We start from the raw sequence: 17,274 nt of genomic DNA, 5'->3' as shown, positions 1-17,274 counted from the left end.
GAAGAATAACACATTAGGATTAGCAAATAATGAGGCGTTTTGTCAGCACATTTTGCCATCCAACCTGTCCCCCTTCACTGCAGTCATGAGGACCTTGTTCCTCCTCTTCCCTCTTTAGTTAAAGAGATGACATTAATGGGGACCACAGATTCCAGCAGATACCTCTTTTTAAAGTCATATATTTGTTTCTAAGGCAAATACCAATACATCCCCCCCCCCCCGCTTTCTGGCATAGTTCTTGTAGTCAACATAGGCATTCAGATTGACATCACTCAATGCATAGTTGATGCTCGTCCCTTTTGTATCCGCAAGCCCTGGACACTCCAAGGGACTTAACTGGGACTTGCTCTAAAATAGAATATTCTGTGTTCATAATTGGCCATCAGCCTTGCATAGAAAACGTCTGCAGCCAACCGAAAACCCATGTAGAACGTATCTGTTTTGTCCTGTTGGGTCCCACGTGTGCGGCTTCATGTATGTTAACAAGACATGCTGACCCATTTCTGTGGGTTGCTGGGCAGCTGGAGGGTGTCAGTTATAACTTCTAAGTTGCCAGCTCAATAAGCAGATAAATCTCTATTTCAGTTGAGAATTTTATTTTATTTGTTTTTTGCACTCTGAAGACTTCAAAGGAAAAGTGTTACATAAAGAAGTGAAAATGCATGATCTAATATCTTGTGACACTTTGAAATAAAAAAAATTGATTTGCTTCCAGAAGTCTCTAAAAATAGAAAAGGCTCATTCCAACGCAGCACCCCAGCCAGAGACCACCAGCTGGTTCCTCCATGGGGTTTTTTTAAACACTGTTTGGAAGTCACTCGAGTATAAGAAGTCAAAACTGATCTTTCCATTTCCCTTTAAAACGAAAGAAACGCCTAAATCTCAAGCCTGAAATATCCCCAAGGCATTTCCCTTCCCTCTAAACATGGATATCCACCCGAAGAGACCATGGAGACCACAGGAGGGTGGGAGTGGGAGAAGAATGGCACAGCGAGTGGGCAGATCTGAGGGGTTTCCTCCAGCTCCCAGGTGCCAGTACCAAACGGCCTGGGATACTGGAGGGAGGGCAGAGAGGGGTGTTGGGAGGAGGTATTTCAAGCGACACATTTCCTGGGATGCGCTGCTGTGGGATGTGCTGATGGCCATTAAGTTAGCTTAAGGCAGTCCATGGGGCATTAGTCCATCACTGGCTATTAGTCATCAAGAGGGCTGTGTGGAACTTCCAGTATACTAGGGGTGTGCAAACAGGGTTGAATCCGAACCTGTTCAAAGTCGAACTGGTTCAGTTCAATAGCTCGATGTCAAGCCAAATCCCCCCCCCCCATTTGGCACAACACTGGACCAAACCCCCTCAGCTGTTTTGGGGAGGGGGGAGATACATATATATCTCTGTACTGACCTGCTTCGGGGGGCTTCTCCAAGGCCACCAGGGCTCCCACAGAGGCTCCCACTCCCCTCACCGGCCTTTCTAATTGCAAAAATCACCCAGTTTGGGTGTTATTCGGCCGGGTCATGACCCAGGCCCATGCAGGGGCCCATTGCGCATGTGCAGCAGCCTCCAAAATGGCTGCCGTGATGGGGGAAAGTTCTGAAATATGTCCAAACCAGGTGATCCTTGGCATTAGGAAGGTCAGCAGGGGAAGGGGAAGCTTCACGGGACCCCACACACACCTCGGAGAAGTCCCCCAGATGGGGTAAGTACAATTTTTAAAAAAATAAAAGAAAATTCACAAACAACCAAATGGAGGGCGGGGTTCGGGGGGGCTAAAACAAACTGGCATGGTCATGTTTGAGGCCAGTTCAGCCTCGAACCAAACCAGGCCAGCCCATTTTGTGCACACCCCTACAGTATACCATTGAATGCCACTTGTTGGGGGAAGTGATGGGGAGAGCTTTTGCTTCCCTGCCCCACTTGTAGACTTTCCAGGGCATCTGTGTGGCTAGCCAAAGGAAAAGTGGTGGCCTGCAGATTGAGCAGAGATTGACATTCCAGAGTTGGAGGGGAGGGGGGAGCCCTTGGACTCTGTCTTGTTCTTTCAGAGGCTTTTAAAGCCTAACAGAGGGGGGAGAACAGGTACTCTGACCCCCAGAGGAAGGGACTGAGAATCAGTGATGCTGTTTCCAGGTGAAGTTATTCAGCAGAGTGTGATGCAGAAGCAGGCAGGGCAGCCTGGAGGCTGATTAATAAGTGCAGCCTTCCTGTAGGATGACGGTGCCATGCACTCACAGCTAGACCTCAAAAGAAGCCGCTCCCCTCATTTGACAGTCTAATGTAAACATGAGCCTGTTATCCGTTAAGGCGGGGCGAGGGTGCCCCTGACTGGCTCCACGGATGCAGTGCTCCTCCGCTTGCACTGAGCATCCTGTGCACATCGGAGTTAGTTTTTTTAATGTATATGTACACTCAAAGATGGGATACGTAGCCATGCACAAGGTAAAATAAACTCTGACTGCACTCTGCAAAGCTTCTGTTTTCATAGAAATAATATAGAAAAATGTGAGTGCAAATCCCAGCGGAAGAAACCGCATTTAATAAAACCAGCTGGACGAATGCGGTAGGGTAGAACGTGCCCAGGCTTCTCTGGGACGAAGAAGCTGGACGAGGAGCCACCACTGAGGACTAAATTGCTGCAGGACGAATGGCAGCCATGAGAGAAAGCGTGGAGAGCAGGTGGGGTTGGCCGATACTTAAATGGGGATATTGTGGGCCAGATGCTCACCTGCTGTAAACCAGTTGCTCACCAGCACGTGTCAGTTTAACTTCACTGGACCTGCCCCTGGTTTCTGCCATCTTTCTGTCCTTTCATAGGCCACATTTCTGTGAAAGGATGTTTCCCACTCCAGCATCATCCAGCAGGATGGCGACTTTCTCTTACCACCACAAAAAATCATTCCAGTTTTAGAAAGCAGTAAGGAGTGCTCTGAGCAGGGCTTGCCTATGTTCAGAAAAGCCTTGGAGGCAGTACGCAGAAATGGTAGTCTTCCCTTAATTGGGGGAAACCCATGAAGAAGCAGACAATTTTCTGTTGGCTTTTCGGGCAAGGGACACTCGGGGAGCTGGGTGTGGCCAGGAAGGGAAGGCCATGCTCCTTGGAGTGGGAGGAGGAGAGGAATGATCACGGGAGAACTTTGGATTGTGTCACCTTCCTACTACTCTGCCCACCACAAGTGGATTTCGGTGAGCCCCTTGGAAAAGGATGGGGTCCACCCAAGCAAAGCTTTCCAGACTTTCCAGACAGTGTGGCAATCTCCTTAATCTCACACAAGCCAGGGCTATCATCTTGCTAGCTTGGCAGCATGACCAGCCAGAGCAGCCCGTGTGCGCCCACTGGAGCAGAGGGCCCTCCTGTGAGGTGGTCGCCACTCTCCTCGCTTTGGGTCTGCGAATGTCAATCAGCAGTTGGACAAGTTCAAAAAGCTGTTCACTGCGGGAAGCAGTTTCATCCCTTTCACTTAAATGGGCACATTTTCTATGAAATAGAAGTTGGGTTTTTTCATGCCCAACTTGGAATTATGGAAGAACAATCTTTTCCCTGTCTATGGAAGTTTTTTGGTGGTTCAGAAATAGATTTTTCTCTCTCTGGAGAATTGTGGTGTTCTAGCTGGCTTGGTTGCTGCCTCCCGATTGCATCCTGCCCTCGCATAACTGCTGCCTCTATCAAGATAGAGATCATTGGGGTTATCCCCTCTCTCTCTCTCTCTCTCTCTCTCTCTCTCTCTCTCTCTCTCTCTCTCTCATCACAAATGGGTTGTATGCCAAACATGCCTGCTGCTCTTCAGCTGCCAGGGTGACCCATGTTTCCCACATTTTGCCTTTTGAGCATCTCCATGAAGTGTTGTAATCCTGGCTCAATTTCTTGTAAAGTAGCTTGGGATCTGCCCCAGTAGCTTCTTTGGTTTCCACTACAGGAAGACTCCAGAATGGGTGGGTTGCTAGCGAGGGCTTTTACTCTCTTCCAAGGAGAGCCAGTGCTTCTGGTCCTCCTTTGCATTGACTGCAGCTCACGATTGGACACTGTTCTCTGTAAGAGGGATTCCCAGATGATGTTGACTACAACTCCCATAGGCCATTGCACCTGGGGATTGTGGGAGTTGTAGGCAACAGTGCTCACCAAGCATGGCTTGTCTCGTGCCTTTCTCTTCTCTTCAGTGGCCCTCGTCCTGCAATAGCCTTGCAGGGCAGGGGGTGTTCCTATTGACCCACTTTTCTCTGCCCTGAGGACAACCTGGACGCGCTGCTCTTATTTTTCAAAGGGGAATTGGTGCCGGCAGCAGCAGAGAGCCCTCGGAAGGACTCCTCTTCTCTTAATTGAAACTGTTTTTAATTAAACTGCCTTTTACAGCACTCTCGGTCACGAGTTATTTACTTACATCCTTTGGTGCTTAATCTTGGAACAGAATTGGAAATATCGATAGAAAGCATAAATCCTGGGACCATACTGCAAGCATTGTATCAGGTCTCGCCTCCAAAGAGCACCATTACCTTTAGCTGTCATGGATCTGTACACTTGATCGATAAACTTCAAATATTATTAGAGGTGGAGGCTTCAGAGATTCGCTCTGTTCTTTGGGGAGAGACCGGGATAAATCTTTTTTTAAAATTGACTGGTATTTGCACGCACGCTCTTCCTGGTGAAACGCATTATTTCTCTTAGGTGCCTGGCCAGCTTCGGGGGGTGCGGGGACAGATTTATTGGCCGTGTGCTTCTTGTAGGGGAAGATTTAAATGGTAAATCCTTCACATATGACTTCACAAATCATGTAAAGTTAAAAGAATTTTACCGTTTCTGTTGCTGCTGTGCTTAAATTGTAAGGGATGGCCAGTAAATCATTTTAATGGAGGTGCCACGCTTGAACTCAATAAAAAGGGGGGGGGATGGTGACACTGGTTTAGCTTCCATTCCAAAATGTTAATGTATTAATCAACGAGAGAATAATTGTGTTTTACTACATTATAAATCCTGGTTGCCATTAGAATTGCAGCGAGGGCCAATGGCGCGGCCGCATTCTTAAATTAAAATTGTTTACATTGCTATACGTTAATTTTACACAGCCATCGCTCATTTTGGGTTTATTTCGGCGTCCTCCCCAACCAAGCGAGTCTTTCCGGCTTCCCAAGGGTGGGGCGGGGCGGGGGCTGGGATGCTGATCAAGGCACATTAATTGCATGCTGAGTGGTTAAATAAATGACACCAAGCAGGGGGCCCTGATGGCTTGCTGTCTTTCTTTCAGAAGGGTTTTTAGCTGGGATTGAGAATTCTGCCCCTCGATGCCTCACAGAATGTGGAAAACACAACCTTGAAATTGTCAAGCTAGGATTGCATTATTGTTTCCTTCCTTGAACCGGCACTTTGAGAGCTGAGCCCCTTAACTATTGTGTTGGGATTTTATTTGGCCGCGCAGATCATGATTCAGGAGGGTGAGGGTGAGGGTGACGTTTCATCATTCTCCCCCCCCCCCATCTCAGGGTTCACTCTTGGGCACGTACGTGTGTGGAAGGGCTCCTCTTCAAGCTGATGCTGCCTCCATGCTCCCATGCTCTGCTCTCCGCCCCCCCCCCCCGCCCCCGCCACTGACCCGCCCTAGCCTGCCCTTCTGCATCTAGTAGCGCCTCCATTGCTGCTTCAGGGCAGGACGCCCTTTGTGAGCTGGCCAGCAGAGGCCAGGCCTGGCTGTTCTCCTGCCTGAAGTGGCTTGCCTGGGAATCCCCCTTCGGCCCCTTTCCCCTTTGCTTTAAACAAAAAATAAAGTCCAGGAGGGGAGGGCTGTTCAGCTCTGCAAGTAAATACTGCTTGTGGGTCGCGATGGTTACCATTTCCCCTTCTAATTATGGCAGATTCTCGAGCGGGTGAGGAAAGTGCCATCACAGCTGTGGACCATGCCGTGATCGGTGGAGTTGTTGCCGTCGTGGTCTTTGCGATGCTCTGTCTCCTTATCATTTTGGGCCGATACTTTGCAAGACACAAAGGTAACTTGGGGCCACACTGAATTTTCTGCCACAAGACTGGTGAGGGTAGCACAAGGGGTCAGTGCTCATCTGCTTGCCGCTTTTGTCTGATGTTTATAGCAGCTTCTTCACGCACCACTTTTAAAATGGGTGGGGGAAGTGCTTCCTGAGAAGATCCAGTCCATCTGGTAGCAAGCAGCCCAGCGTGGTGGTGGTGATGCTGGCACAGAACAACCAATCAGCTTTGGCTATGTGAATATCACCAAGTCGGCTCAGAGTGAGAACAGAAGGCCTTGCTTTCATACTCTTTGGAAGTATAGAAGCTTAGCTACATGATGACATGCATCCCGCTCTCCCCCAGTTTGAGGAAAATCAAGAGGCAACCCATTCAGAGGGTTACCCTCATTGGGAACCAGAGCAAAATTCTTCATATTGGAGCAGTGTTCTCTCTAATATTGCTTTTCCATCTCTGTGCATAAATGAATTTTGTTCTGGGTGGCCCTATCAAGGCAGTGTGAGCACATGTGCATTCAGAATGGCGCTTTCCTAATTGAACCAAATGGACATCAAAAAACCTGTGTGCACATGCACATGCCTTAGAGGGAGCACTGTGTTGGAGTGAAGATTGTCTTGCAAAATGCATGTTTTGGCTTAGCCCTGGGCAGGAACTCCTTGCAAGAGAAGTAGGGAGAAGCCTCCACTGCATTCCTTGTGGTGGGTTTGTGTACTGGAAATGCAGGGACATTTCGGTAGAGCTTGGCAGGTGCACATCTCTTGAGGACTTAAAGGGTGCATGGCCGTTGATGGCGATGTGAGCATTTGCTCTGGCGACCTGGAGGTCTTTGGCTGCGTTGTGTGGGTTCTGGTTCTTAATCCACCATTCCTGTCAGTTGGGACGCACAGGGAGTAGGCCTGGGGTCCTCCCACGTTAGGATCACAAACAGCCCCGTGAAGCGACTCACTGGCCCCAGGTCACCCAGCGGCTGAGGAGGGAGGCGAGCCCAGGGCTCCGGGGCCACACCCAGCACTCTACATCACACAGACTGTGTGTCCCATGGCCACTTTTCATGACCATGTCATAAGGCTGCAGGCAGTTGTGTAGGGTGGCTCTTGCGGCTTGTTGCTGCACTGGGCCTGCCTTGGCTTGGGGCTGCTTTTCCCACTTGGGAGGTGCTTCTGCCGAGCAGTAGGGAGAGGCCACAGCTCAGTCCTTGGCGGCATCTCCAGGTCGGGCTGGGAAAGACCTCTGACTCGGAAGAGCTCCTGCCCATCTGTGCAGACAGTCCTGAACGAGAGAGACCAACGCCCGGACTCTGTTCCCACCTAGAGCCCCTCTTGGGAGTCACGGCTCGTCCTGCTCTCTTTCCAGGTACATATTTCACTCACGAAGCCAAAGGAGCTGACGATGCAGCTGACGCTGACACAGCTATAATCAATGCAGAAGGAGGACAGAATAACTCGGAAGAAAAGAAAGAGTACTTCATCTAGATCCGTCTTGGTTTCCATGAGGTGTCCAACCGCGGACAGTTACTGGCCCTGTGTAGAAGATAAAGACAGTGATGTTGGAAGTTGCTACCAGCTTATGGCTTTTTTTCCTCTGTCTCTCTCTGTCTTTTTTTTTTTTTTTAATTCCTTTCCCCCTCCAGTGCTGTTTGTTTTTGTTTTTTAGTTTGTTTTTTAATGAATGGTTGGAGAAGTGTGTGGGCGAGTCCAGGATTTCCTATGTGAAAGTGTTCTTTGTAAAGTACACTCTGCTGTTCGACACCTCAGTTTCTTTGGGTTTTAATTCTCCAGCCAAGTCCGACTTGGATTTAGTTTAGTTCCATCATTTGCAGAAAATTCTGTGCCTTGTTTTACTTCTTGTTTTATTGGAGGGAGGGGTGGAGGGAGGGAAGGAGAGCATATGGTTTCATATTCCTTTTTTCTTTTCTTCCTAGCCTCTCTTGGAATTGCCTGCTGGGATCCCTTGAAAATAGATTTGTGTTTTTTCTCAAGTGTTTTCTTCATTTGTTTTTTGTTTTGTTTCTGTTTTTTAAAAAAAACAAAAACCCTCCTGGGTTGTTTTTCGTTGTTGTTGTTGTTGTTTGAAACTGTGTCATCAAAGGAGAACCAGCACACCTTAGATTTCATCGTTTGAAATTCAGTGTGTCCATAATCCATTCTACTCCCTTGTCATGAAAGCTTGGATGAACAAACTTCTTAGGAGAACGGTTTGCGGCCGCCCTGGTTTCCAGTGCAGCGAAGACTAGAAAATGCGCTGCCGCTTGTGAGATCTGGCTCTGCTTTCATGGCGAGACAGAACCGTGCCTGGTTATCTGCAAGCAAAGTGTGTGCCCCCCAGGAGATCAGAGTCTGTGTCGAAAGACTCCTCGACTCAGGACACCTCGTCCTGTCTGGACAGGAGCTGGGCGTTGGAGGCATCTTCCTGCGCTTTGCCCTAAGCAGCCGTGACAGCCGAGGGCTGCTCCTTCCATGCAAGCAGGCAAATTTGAGTTGTCACCGGAGACAAAGGGGGGAGGGGAGATGAAGTTCTGCTCTAATTATTTCTGTTCCAAACGATCCCATCAACGGTTCCCAATTGGCCTCACATCGCTGTAATTTGCTAGAAACAGAAAAATCTTTCTGATGTGAAAGGCATGTGAATCAGCCAACGTTTTTATTTCTGCCTCTGTTTATCCCTTCTTCTCTTTTGTACTTGGTTAAAGAGGGCACGGAGAGAAAGGGAGGTGCTAAGATTGCAGCCTGCAAGTACCGTACATTAGATATTGGTCATGCTGAGGTCTCCAACCAGAGACTGTGTGAAACTTTTCATTCCTTCGGATTTGACTTGACAAAAGGCAGGAGGGGAGAGAAGAAAAGCAGGGATTGTTTTCATGCTGGACTGCCCAGCATCTCTGTTCCGGAAAGGTCAGAGCAGAGGTGGAGAAATCAGCATGGAGGTTTTTCAGTTACTTAATCCAAAACTCTAATGTTGAGTGTGTGAGGTTTTGTGTTTGAGCGCCCCCCCCGCCCCGCTCCATTTCCCTAACTGTGCACCTTCTGAATGCTAGCCTTGGCCTCTTTCCTCAGCCTTAAGAGCCGTCTGCCAACAAGTTACTGATCCTTGCATGATGGTAGTCATGGTGAAGAGATACTAAAAATAAGCTTACCTTGAGAATGCTGGAGATCTGAAGCCGTGGGAGAAAGAGAGAGCCAAGGACTGATGGCTGCCACTTGCTATTCCCGCCCCCCCCACACACACACACCAGAAAAAGGGGGAAATGTGGACAGTCCTAATGTCAAGGTGCACAGGAGAGTGGGGGATGTACCCATCTGACACCTTTTAAAAAGGAGGAAACACCTTTGGCGTGAACAAAAATTATGCTCAGCCCCCAGTTCACGTTGGGAAGGTAGAAGGGGAACACTTCAAGAAGTGATGGATTTTTTGAGTGATGGATTTTTACAACTGCTGTGCTAACATAGAACGTTCTCTGAATGTCAGCATCTCCTTTGTTTTTTAAAAAAGAGACTTTTAAAGATGTATTTGCTCTTTAAATTAAACCATTTAGATGCTATATTTTTAGTGACCGATCAGGTATGCAAAGCAAACCCCCCCTTTTTTTGTTTTTTTGGTACAGTGTTTTCCTTTTTTTCTCCCTCACAAGCCTTCAAACCATAAAAACGCAAACTGACCCTTTTATGCTCGAGCCAATATTTTTTTGTATTGCGCGGTTCTCGTTTCTCAGCCTCGTGTACCACTTGAGACCACCGACGATCCACCGAAGGGCAAAGGATAGTGACTGGAAGGGGGGGGGGCTTTTCTACGGTCATGGAATCGGCATCCTGTTTTCCTGAGCAGCTTCTCTTTGTTTTGAAAAGTGTGCAGTAGTGCCGTGTTCCCAATGTAACTTTGACTTAATAATGTTGACATGTCTCAGGTCCATGTGTTTTGATTGGTGTTTTCCGTCTCAGGTAGATCACGAAATGTTTTGGCCCCACACGTTGGAAGAGAAACACAACAAGCAACCACAACAGGAAATTATGGATTTTAGTTGCGTATCAAGTTTAAAGGGATTTTTTTTTTCCTGCAAGTAATACAGTGCACTGTTTGAAATGTATTGTTAAGTATTGATTTGTACAGGGTTAGATTACAAGCATTTGTTAAGAGTGGAGAAAGAACAAACTTGTTTCTTGGGGTTCTGTGGCTTGGGGTGAAACGGAACAAGGAGTGTTGACGACACAAATGAAGCAGGCAGCCTTGATGCCAAATGAGCTTGTTCTTTACTCCCCGGCGTGACCGTTCTTACTTTTGCCCCCTTTAGGCCGGTTCTGTTTAAGGTGTCCATGGACGATGTTGCCGTGTAAGAAAACGCATTTCCATATCTTCCCATTCACATTTTGTATTGGTTCATGTATACCATTTTTACAAAGAAAAAGAAGTACTATAAAGTATCTGTCTTCTTAATAAAAACAAATTAATGTTACAAAACTACCTTTGGCCTCGCTGTGCACTCTTTGCCGCGTCTTGGGGGAAAGACTCCAAAGACACCATGGGCTGCTGGGGCGAGCCTGTCTGCCTCCTCCTGGAAGGACCCCGATGCCCACAGCACACCACCTGTCTGGCCCATCCGCCCCGCCCACCCACGGCTTCTGCGCTGTCCAGTAGCGGCTCGTCCTAAGGAGCCCGGCTGGGGGGGGGGGCGTTGCCAGAGGAGGGGCAGCTGCCTCTGTTTCCCGGAAGCAGCTCCGCTTGCGGCTCTCTCCCCCACCCCCACCCGGCCCAAGAGCTGCGTCATTGGGCCGGCAGAACAGTGTGCTTAACTGCACAGCTCTGCCTGACGAATGACCAGCCCGTAGGCAGCATGGGGGAGAGAGACTCAGCCTGAGGAGGAGCAGCTGCTGCTGGGAAGCAGAGGTAGCCGTGCCTCCTTGGGCACCCCCCGGCTCACTGGGACAAGCCACTGCCGGCACTGTCTAAGCTGCAGGTGCACCTGGGTGGTCCACCATGAGTTCCATTCAGACACACACACACCCCACCGCACACCCAAATAGCACAAAAGGTTCTACCCCTGTAGCACAGGACAAAACGGGGGAAAGTGAGCAGCATGTGACCTTGCCCTGCTTGGGTACAAATGCTGGCAGGGTGGTTGTGATGCTGTCCCAAAGGTGGCCCATGGAAAGACTGAGGAGGAAGCAACAGCAAAAGGAGCCCCTATGGCAAGGCGCCCCCTCCCCCCGCTTAGTTTATAATTTCAGGGGTTGCAAGGAAATGACCGGTAACTGGGAGAGGTTAATCTCCAAGGCATGCATTCAGTTTAACAGTGGAAGCTCCCTGACTTAGAAACCACATTGCGAAGCATTCCCGTTCATGTTTTTGGCCAGGCTCTGCTAATCTGTTTGCTACCTGGTAGCCTATGTGAAAAGGAACCTTCTGCAGTTGCTCCCTTGCCAATCCCAAGATGCTAGTCCTCTCCTCAGAGAGGAGAGCTGGTCTTGCGGTAGCAAGCATGACTTGTCCCCTTAGCTAAGCAGGGTCCACCCTGGTTGCATATGAATCGGAGACCAGAAGTATGAGCACGGTAAGATATTCCCCCTTAGGGGGATGGAGCCACTCTGGGAAGAGCAGAAGAAGGTTCCAAGTTCCCTCCCTGGCAGCATCTCCAAGATAGGGCTGAGAGAGATTCCTGCTGGCAGCAACCTTGGAGAAGCCGCTGCCAGTCTGTGCAGACAATACTGAGCTAGATAGACCAATGGTCTGACTCGGTATATGGCAGCTTCCTATGTTCCTATGCAGAAGGTCCCGGGTTTGATCCCTGACAGCATTTCCAGGTAGGGTTGGGGAAGACCCTTCTCTGGCTGAAACCCTGGAGAGCCCACTGTTGGTCAGAGTAGGCACTGCTCTGCTAGATGGACCAAGGGCCTGATTCGGCATAAGCATCTTCCTGGGTTCCTAAATCCCCTGAATTCCCAGTGCCTGCTGCTTCTGTGGGTCCTTCCAGGCTTGACCACCTACTCATGTAAAGGGGCTCCCTGGGGCTTTGTGATTCAGCCTCTCAGCGGGATGGAAAGCAGTGGTTACTTTTGCATGATGATATTGGCCCACCCCTCTCTGTCTCGGCCCTGCAGGTTGGACTTCAGGCTTCCACTGGAGCACACAAACGTGGCCGAGCCCCTTATCCCACCATTCCTGCCAAAGGTTGTTTGGGGGCTATTGGTGGTGCTTGTGCTAGTGCCACCAGGGCCAGAATTGGTCCTGATCCCTTCTGTTAGTTCAGCCTCCTCTACCTGCCCATTGTGGTCATTTGTTGCAACTGGTCAAGGACCATAATAAAGGATTTACTTACTTGCTTAATTACATGGTCTCTTGGGTCAAAGCCAACTCCAGCACCCTGCTGGACAACAAAGACATGTCTCTTAGTTCTGGGCTTGCTTGTCCACATTTGCTCTTCCTTGCTCAAGTGGCTGGAATTTTTAAAGCTTTCTTTTTCGACTCGACTATTTGTGAAGAAATGCGCTCTGATACAGCTGTTACGGGAGGTTTCCCCTCAAAGCCCCAATGGGTTTCTTGCCTTATTTAGGAAGAAGAGAAAAGGAAACCTGCTTCCTCAAGGGCAGGCAACGGAGTTATTAGTTTTCCACGATTGTTTGGGCTGATGACGTTTCCCAGTACATTGGCGGGTGGCCCTGAGGAGGTGTGTGGGCTCTAATTGGGGCCATTGTTCACTGTCCTCGGCACGCCAGAAAAGGGAAGTTTTGCTCAACGGCAGAGACTCATTTCCTTGGAGGAATCTTGCACTCACGCTTTTCTCTGGAACGCGAAAACTACAATACTGTTGATCTTCTCAACGTTTTCTTTTTAAAACCAAACAATATACTACTCCTTGTCTTCTTCACTTCCAGTTGCAATCCAAAGAGGAGAGGGTCCTAAGCACCCCCTCCCTGTCAAAACTGCCCTTTATCCTACCTGATTGGACTGAGGTCAAGCAGCTGGTGCTTATTGGGGTTCCCTCTCTTCACAGCCAAAGGACAGAGGCAGAAGACAACGGCTTGCATCTGGTTGGCAATATTTGCCCCAAGCAGCTTGATTTGCCCCCTCTGAAGTTGCCCTGCTTTGGGGCCCACACTTCTGCCACGCCTCCCATGAGTATCTCCCCTAATCTGCTGCTGCTGCCCCTGAGAGAGACACACACCTCTACCTTCTTTTGGCCTGCATTTGCAGGTATTTTTGGTTTGGTTTTTTGGGGTGGGTGGGGTGGGCTTTATACCCAAACTCTGCACAGAAAGTGTTGTTTCTGAAACAGCAACATTCTGAGCCAAGTGCAGGTTGCCACTGCTTCCTGCTTTCTTTCTGGTCAGCCATAAGCCCATATGCTGGGACAGCAGGTGGTGCACTGGATTCAGTTTCCCACTTGGGACCGTCGTCGCGTCACCCAGACATTCCCAGTCCAAGCTGAAAGCTGGCAGTGAGCACAGCGAGTCGGATCTAGGCATGGCCCAAGAAGGTCCAGGCACTTGCTTCTCTCTTGAAGTTCTTGGCCTGCATCAAACCGGCATCCTGGTGCGGCAGGTTCTTAAGACATCCACAATTATTCTAATCGTGGACCGGAATTACTTTGATAGCTTGTGGTTTTACAACGGCTTAGCTATGAAAGGAGAATTCGCCCAGTTTCTGAACCTAATCCTTAAAGCCGTGCAGAATCAGCGCTTGGGAAAACAAGAGCCTTAACCATGGGGGGAAAAATCAAAGCACACTGCTCTTCTCTAGGACTCGGCTGCTCTCCTTAAGATGCACGGCGCCGCATTGCCTCATATTCCCAACCTGATAGCCTTAAATCTTCCTTAAGTGATATCTTCTCAGGTTAATTAATCTCCAGGCTTAAACTTGCTGTGAGCAGCAGGCAGTCCGTCCTGAAGTCAGCAATGTTACGATTGCATCTCCTAATACTGTTTATCCTGCATTAGTGTTTACTTAAGGAGAAAATTGATCTGTAATTGATATTTCAATCTTCCAGAGCTGATGTTGGGAGAGTCTTAAAGGCAGCCTCTAGAAGAAGACAAAATATTCAAATCCAAGAATTGGGGCTGGTGTATTTTGCATGCATGCCTCTTCCCCCCCCCCACACACACACCTTTGCCCGCCCCATGCCAGCACCCTGATGCAATTTGAGGAGAAGGGGGGGGTGTCCTCCCCCAACCACAAAGCCTTGCTTACGTTTTGTTTCCTCACTGTAAACCTGCAGCACACTGAGGCTGAATTGCCTTCTCACAAATACAAGACCAGATTCAGACCAACTGCCCTGTGAAAGGAGCGTCCCTCTCCCCACCTAACTCCATTTAGCCTGTGGTGTGATGGTTTTTTTGGGGGGGGTACACCTTTTCCATTGGAGCCTGCTTTTCTGGAAATTAAGGTCTGAAGATGCTGCATTGTTGACTGGCAAATGAGAGATGGGGATCATTTTGTGTGCCATCTGTGGATGAGGATACCAGAAAAGAACACATAGGAGAACGCCATAGCCATAGGCAGGGTGGCCATCTCCTAGTGCTCTGGAGATTGAAAGAAAATGTTGGCAAAACTGGCTGTGGAGGGTGGGGCGGAATGCATGCCCCACTTCTTGGGGAAGGAAATCAGAAGCATTGTTTGCCAGACTTTGCACCTTCTGGTCCATGAACAGAAACTTCACTTGGGGGTCAGGTCAGTGGGTGGCTGCACCTGTCGAATCACAAGGCATGGGATGGGTCTGTTTTCTAGCCTAGGGGCTGGAAACTAGAGTACTGGTTTCCAGAAACTAGCTGCTGATACTGCTCTGTGACCAGGCAAGGACTGAAGGCCAAGTTCATATTATTTTATACCAAGTCTGGCCAATCCAGAAGGTTTATACTACCTGCCAATCACAGGGCCCAATGCTGCATGGCCCTGCTCCTTTGTGCTCCTGAAGGAGGCCCCAAGGTTAGAGCATGCACACTCCCAGACCACCAGGCAAAGGTTCAGCCTCCGTGCACAAGATGACTTCTTCAAGCCTTGGAGTCCCCAATACGTCAGCCTGGCCACTGTAGAAAAATCTGGGAAGCAGTGGATGTCTCCCCACCATTTCCCTCATCTGTCAGCATTCCCTCAGGCCCTGGCTGGCAGACACCCTGCCTATACCCTTCTCCCTTCCAGCTCCAGGCTAGATCCAATCCTGGGCACAGTGTCCATGATGCCAGTCGGGATCTCCTCCCCCTCTCCGTTCGCAAGTTGGTCTCCCATATTGCATGATCGGGTATATTGAATCATATAATCCTGCAGTAACAACAAAACGTGGCTTCAAATGCCAGGGGATGTGTGGTAGTGATAGTGGTAGAAACTCTACCAGCACCGGATAAACACAGACACAAACTCCCAAATCCTCACAATGCACCAAACACAACAATAAAAGATTGAGAAAATTAGCTGGCGTGGAATTGCTTCTCCTCTGGAAGTTTTTCAGAGCTTGGCAAAGCAGCTTTGTGGAGAAGCTGCTGCTTCCCGAAACCACCAGAGCCGAGTATATTATGCGGATGCTCTTCAAGTTTGGCCTGAGTTGTTCTTTGGCAGAACTGCACAGTTGTTTCCCACTTTGAGCCCAGATTCTTAGAAATACCTGAAGCTTCCACGGCTGCCAGACTACAACTAACAAAACCTTTTGTAATCTAATCTTCCTGCAAAGCATCTTCATTGGATGACCTCCAACAGGGCGATACGATTCCATTAAAACGTCCCCACAGACTGCAAAAGAAGGAATAACAGGAGAAGGGGGGCTATCACTTGCACTTAGAAGGCTAGTGTCCAAGAGGATTAAATCTGTGATGTTCAGCTGTGTGGAGAAACCTGGAGTTTCTTGGAAGCTTATTTGCAGTTCCCTGAAAGTGTGCCCACTGCTATGGATTCTCTGTACCATGCATAGCATAGGGGATGGGAGAGTGCTGGGACGGGTCCCAACATGCACCTCGAGTTCAGTTCCCATATGCACTGTCTGCATCCTAACACATATATCCAGGAATTTATGCAATACAGTGACTCCTGGGCAGACGTCAGTGTTAGGTTCCTTGTAGATAAGAGATCTGAAAACCATTGGATCAAATGGTGATCAGGTGTCTCTTTCCCCAAAAGACCCCCCACACACACACACACACAAAACAAAACCACCCCAGCTTTGGCCAATGAGAAAAGGGTGATTCAGCAGCCATCCTCTAGATCAGGAGTAGGCAAGCATGGCTCTCCAGCTCTTGCTGAACTACAACATCCATCATCCGCACTGTTTGTGTTTGAGCATGATGGGAGCTGGCATTCAGCAACACCTGGAGCGCCCTGGTTGCCTTCTCCTGCTTTAGATGTGTCTACACTCTCTAAGCATCCTAGTCATGAAAAGCTGATAATGTTTCTGGACTCTGCTCTTGACGGGTTTCCTAAATACCGTCGTATATAGGAAGATTTCTAGTGGACTTCCCAACAGAGGATGGGTTGGTGCTGCACTTGGGCCAGCAAATCAGGCTGTGGCGAATATCGGTGGTGTAGCTGCACTCTGTGGTGGCTTCTGAGGACAGAGACATCCCAGGATACAGGGAAAGCTCACTATTCATGGACTCACCATCTGCACTCCCATGTATCTGCGGTCAGGTAATGGAGCCCGACCTTGGTATACACTGGGGGTGGGGGCAAAAAAGAGGGAAGTGGTTATGTTCACATATCTGCGGGTTGGGGGTGGCTGGAAATGACCTCAGTGGTTATTTCCGGCCACCATTTTGAGTGTAGGAGCCCTTGGTTTGGTTTGGTTTGGTTTTTTAAAAACCCAGCAACTTTTAGCAACTTTTCAACTTGTGGGGGGGGGGCATCCTTGGACTCCTGAGGGCCAGTGGAGCAAAGTAGAGCACTTTATTTGGTACATGTTCTCATTTGGGGGGGCAGTTTTGATGATTTTTGTAGAGTCTGGGAACCTACACATACACGTTTACATAGACGTCAATGCTTTGTTTTCTGCGGTTTCGCTACCCACGACGGGGCCCCTGTGAAATGGAGCCCCCACAGATAACGGGGTTCTCCTGTATTCTGTATAGCTTCAAAAATACTGGAAGCATCCTTCCTTACGTCCCACACCCAATGAGGCTGACCGGGTTGGGAATGGGAGGAGGCATTGCTTGGAGGTGGTTCCGCTCCTACCTCGAAGCCCATTCCCCAAAGGTGGTGCTGGGGGGCTACTGCTCAACCCCTTCACAGCTATGATTTGGGGTTCCACAAGGTTTCATTCTTTCCCCGATGCTGTTTAACATCTACATGATACCACTGGGAGAGGTCACCTGGAGATTTGGCCTGAGGTGTCATGAGAATGCGG

At 49.1% G+C, this 17,274-nt stretch overlaps 1 protein-coding gene across 8 annotated transcripts in view; it reads left to right on the top strand.

Moving 5' to 3' along the window:
- Nucleotides 1-10,418, top strand: part of CADM1 (cell adhesion molecule 1) — a 247,638-nt gene extending 237,220 nt beyond the window's left edge. For all 8 annotated transcript variants that reach the window (XM_053269305.1, XM_053269304.1, XM_053269308.1 and 5 more), the window contains 2 exons: nucleotides 5,837-5,968; nucleotides 7,317-10,418. In XM_053269305.1, the coding sequence (XP_053125280.1) occupies nucleotides 5,837-5,968; nucleotides 7,317-7,435 (251 nt within the window). In that variant the 3' untranslated portion in view covers nucleotides 7,436-10,418. The remainder of the gene's footprint in view (nucleotides 1-5,836; nucleotides 5,969-7,316) is intronic.
- The last annotated feature ends 6,856 nt before the right edge of the window (nucleotides 10,419-17,274 follow it).

Source organism: Hemicordylus capensis, chromosome 8, assembly GCF_027244095.1.
Source record: "Hemicordylus capensis ecotype Gifberg chromosome 8, rHemCap1.1.pri, whole genome shotgun sequence".
NCBI lineage: Eukaryota > Metazoa > Chordata > Lepidosauria > Squamata > Cordylidae > Hemicordylus > Hemicordylus capensis.
Note: the sequence above shows the minus strand (reverse complement) of the source record. Positions and strands in the feature narration are given on the sequence as shown.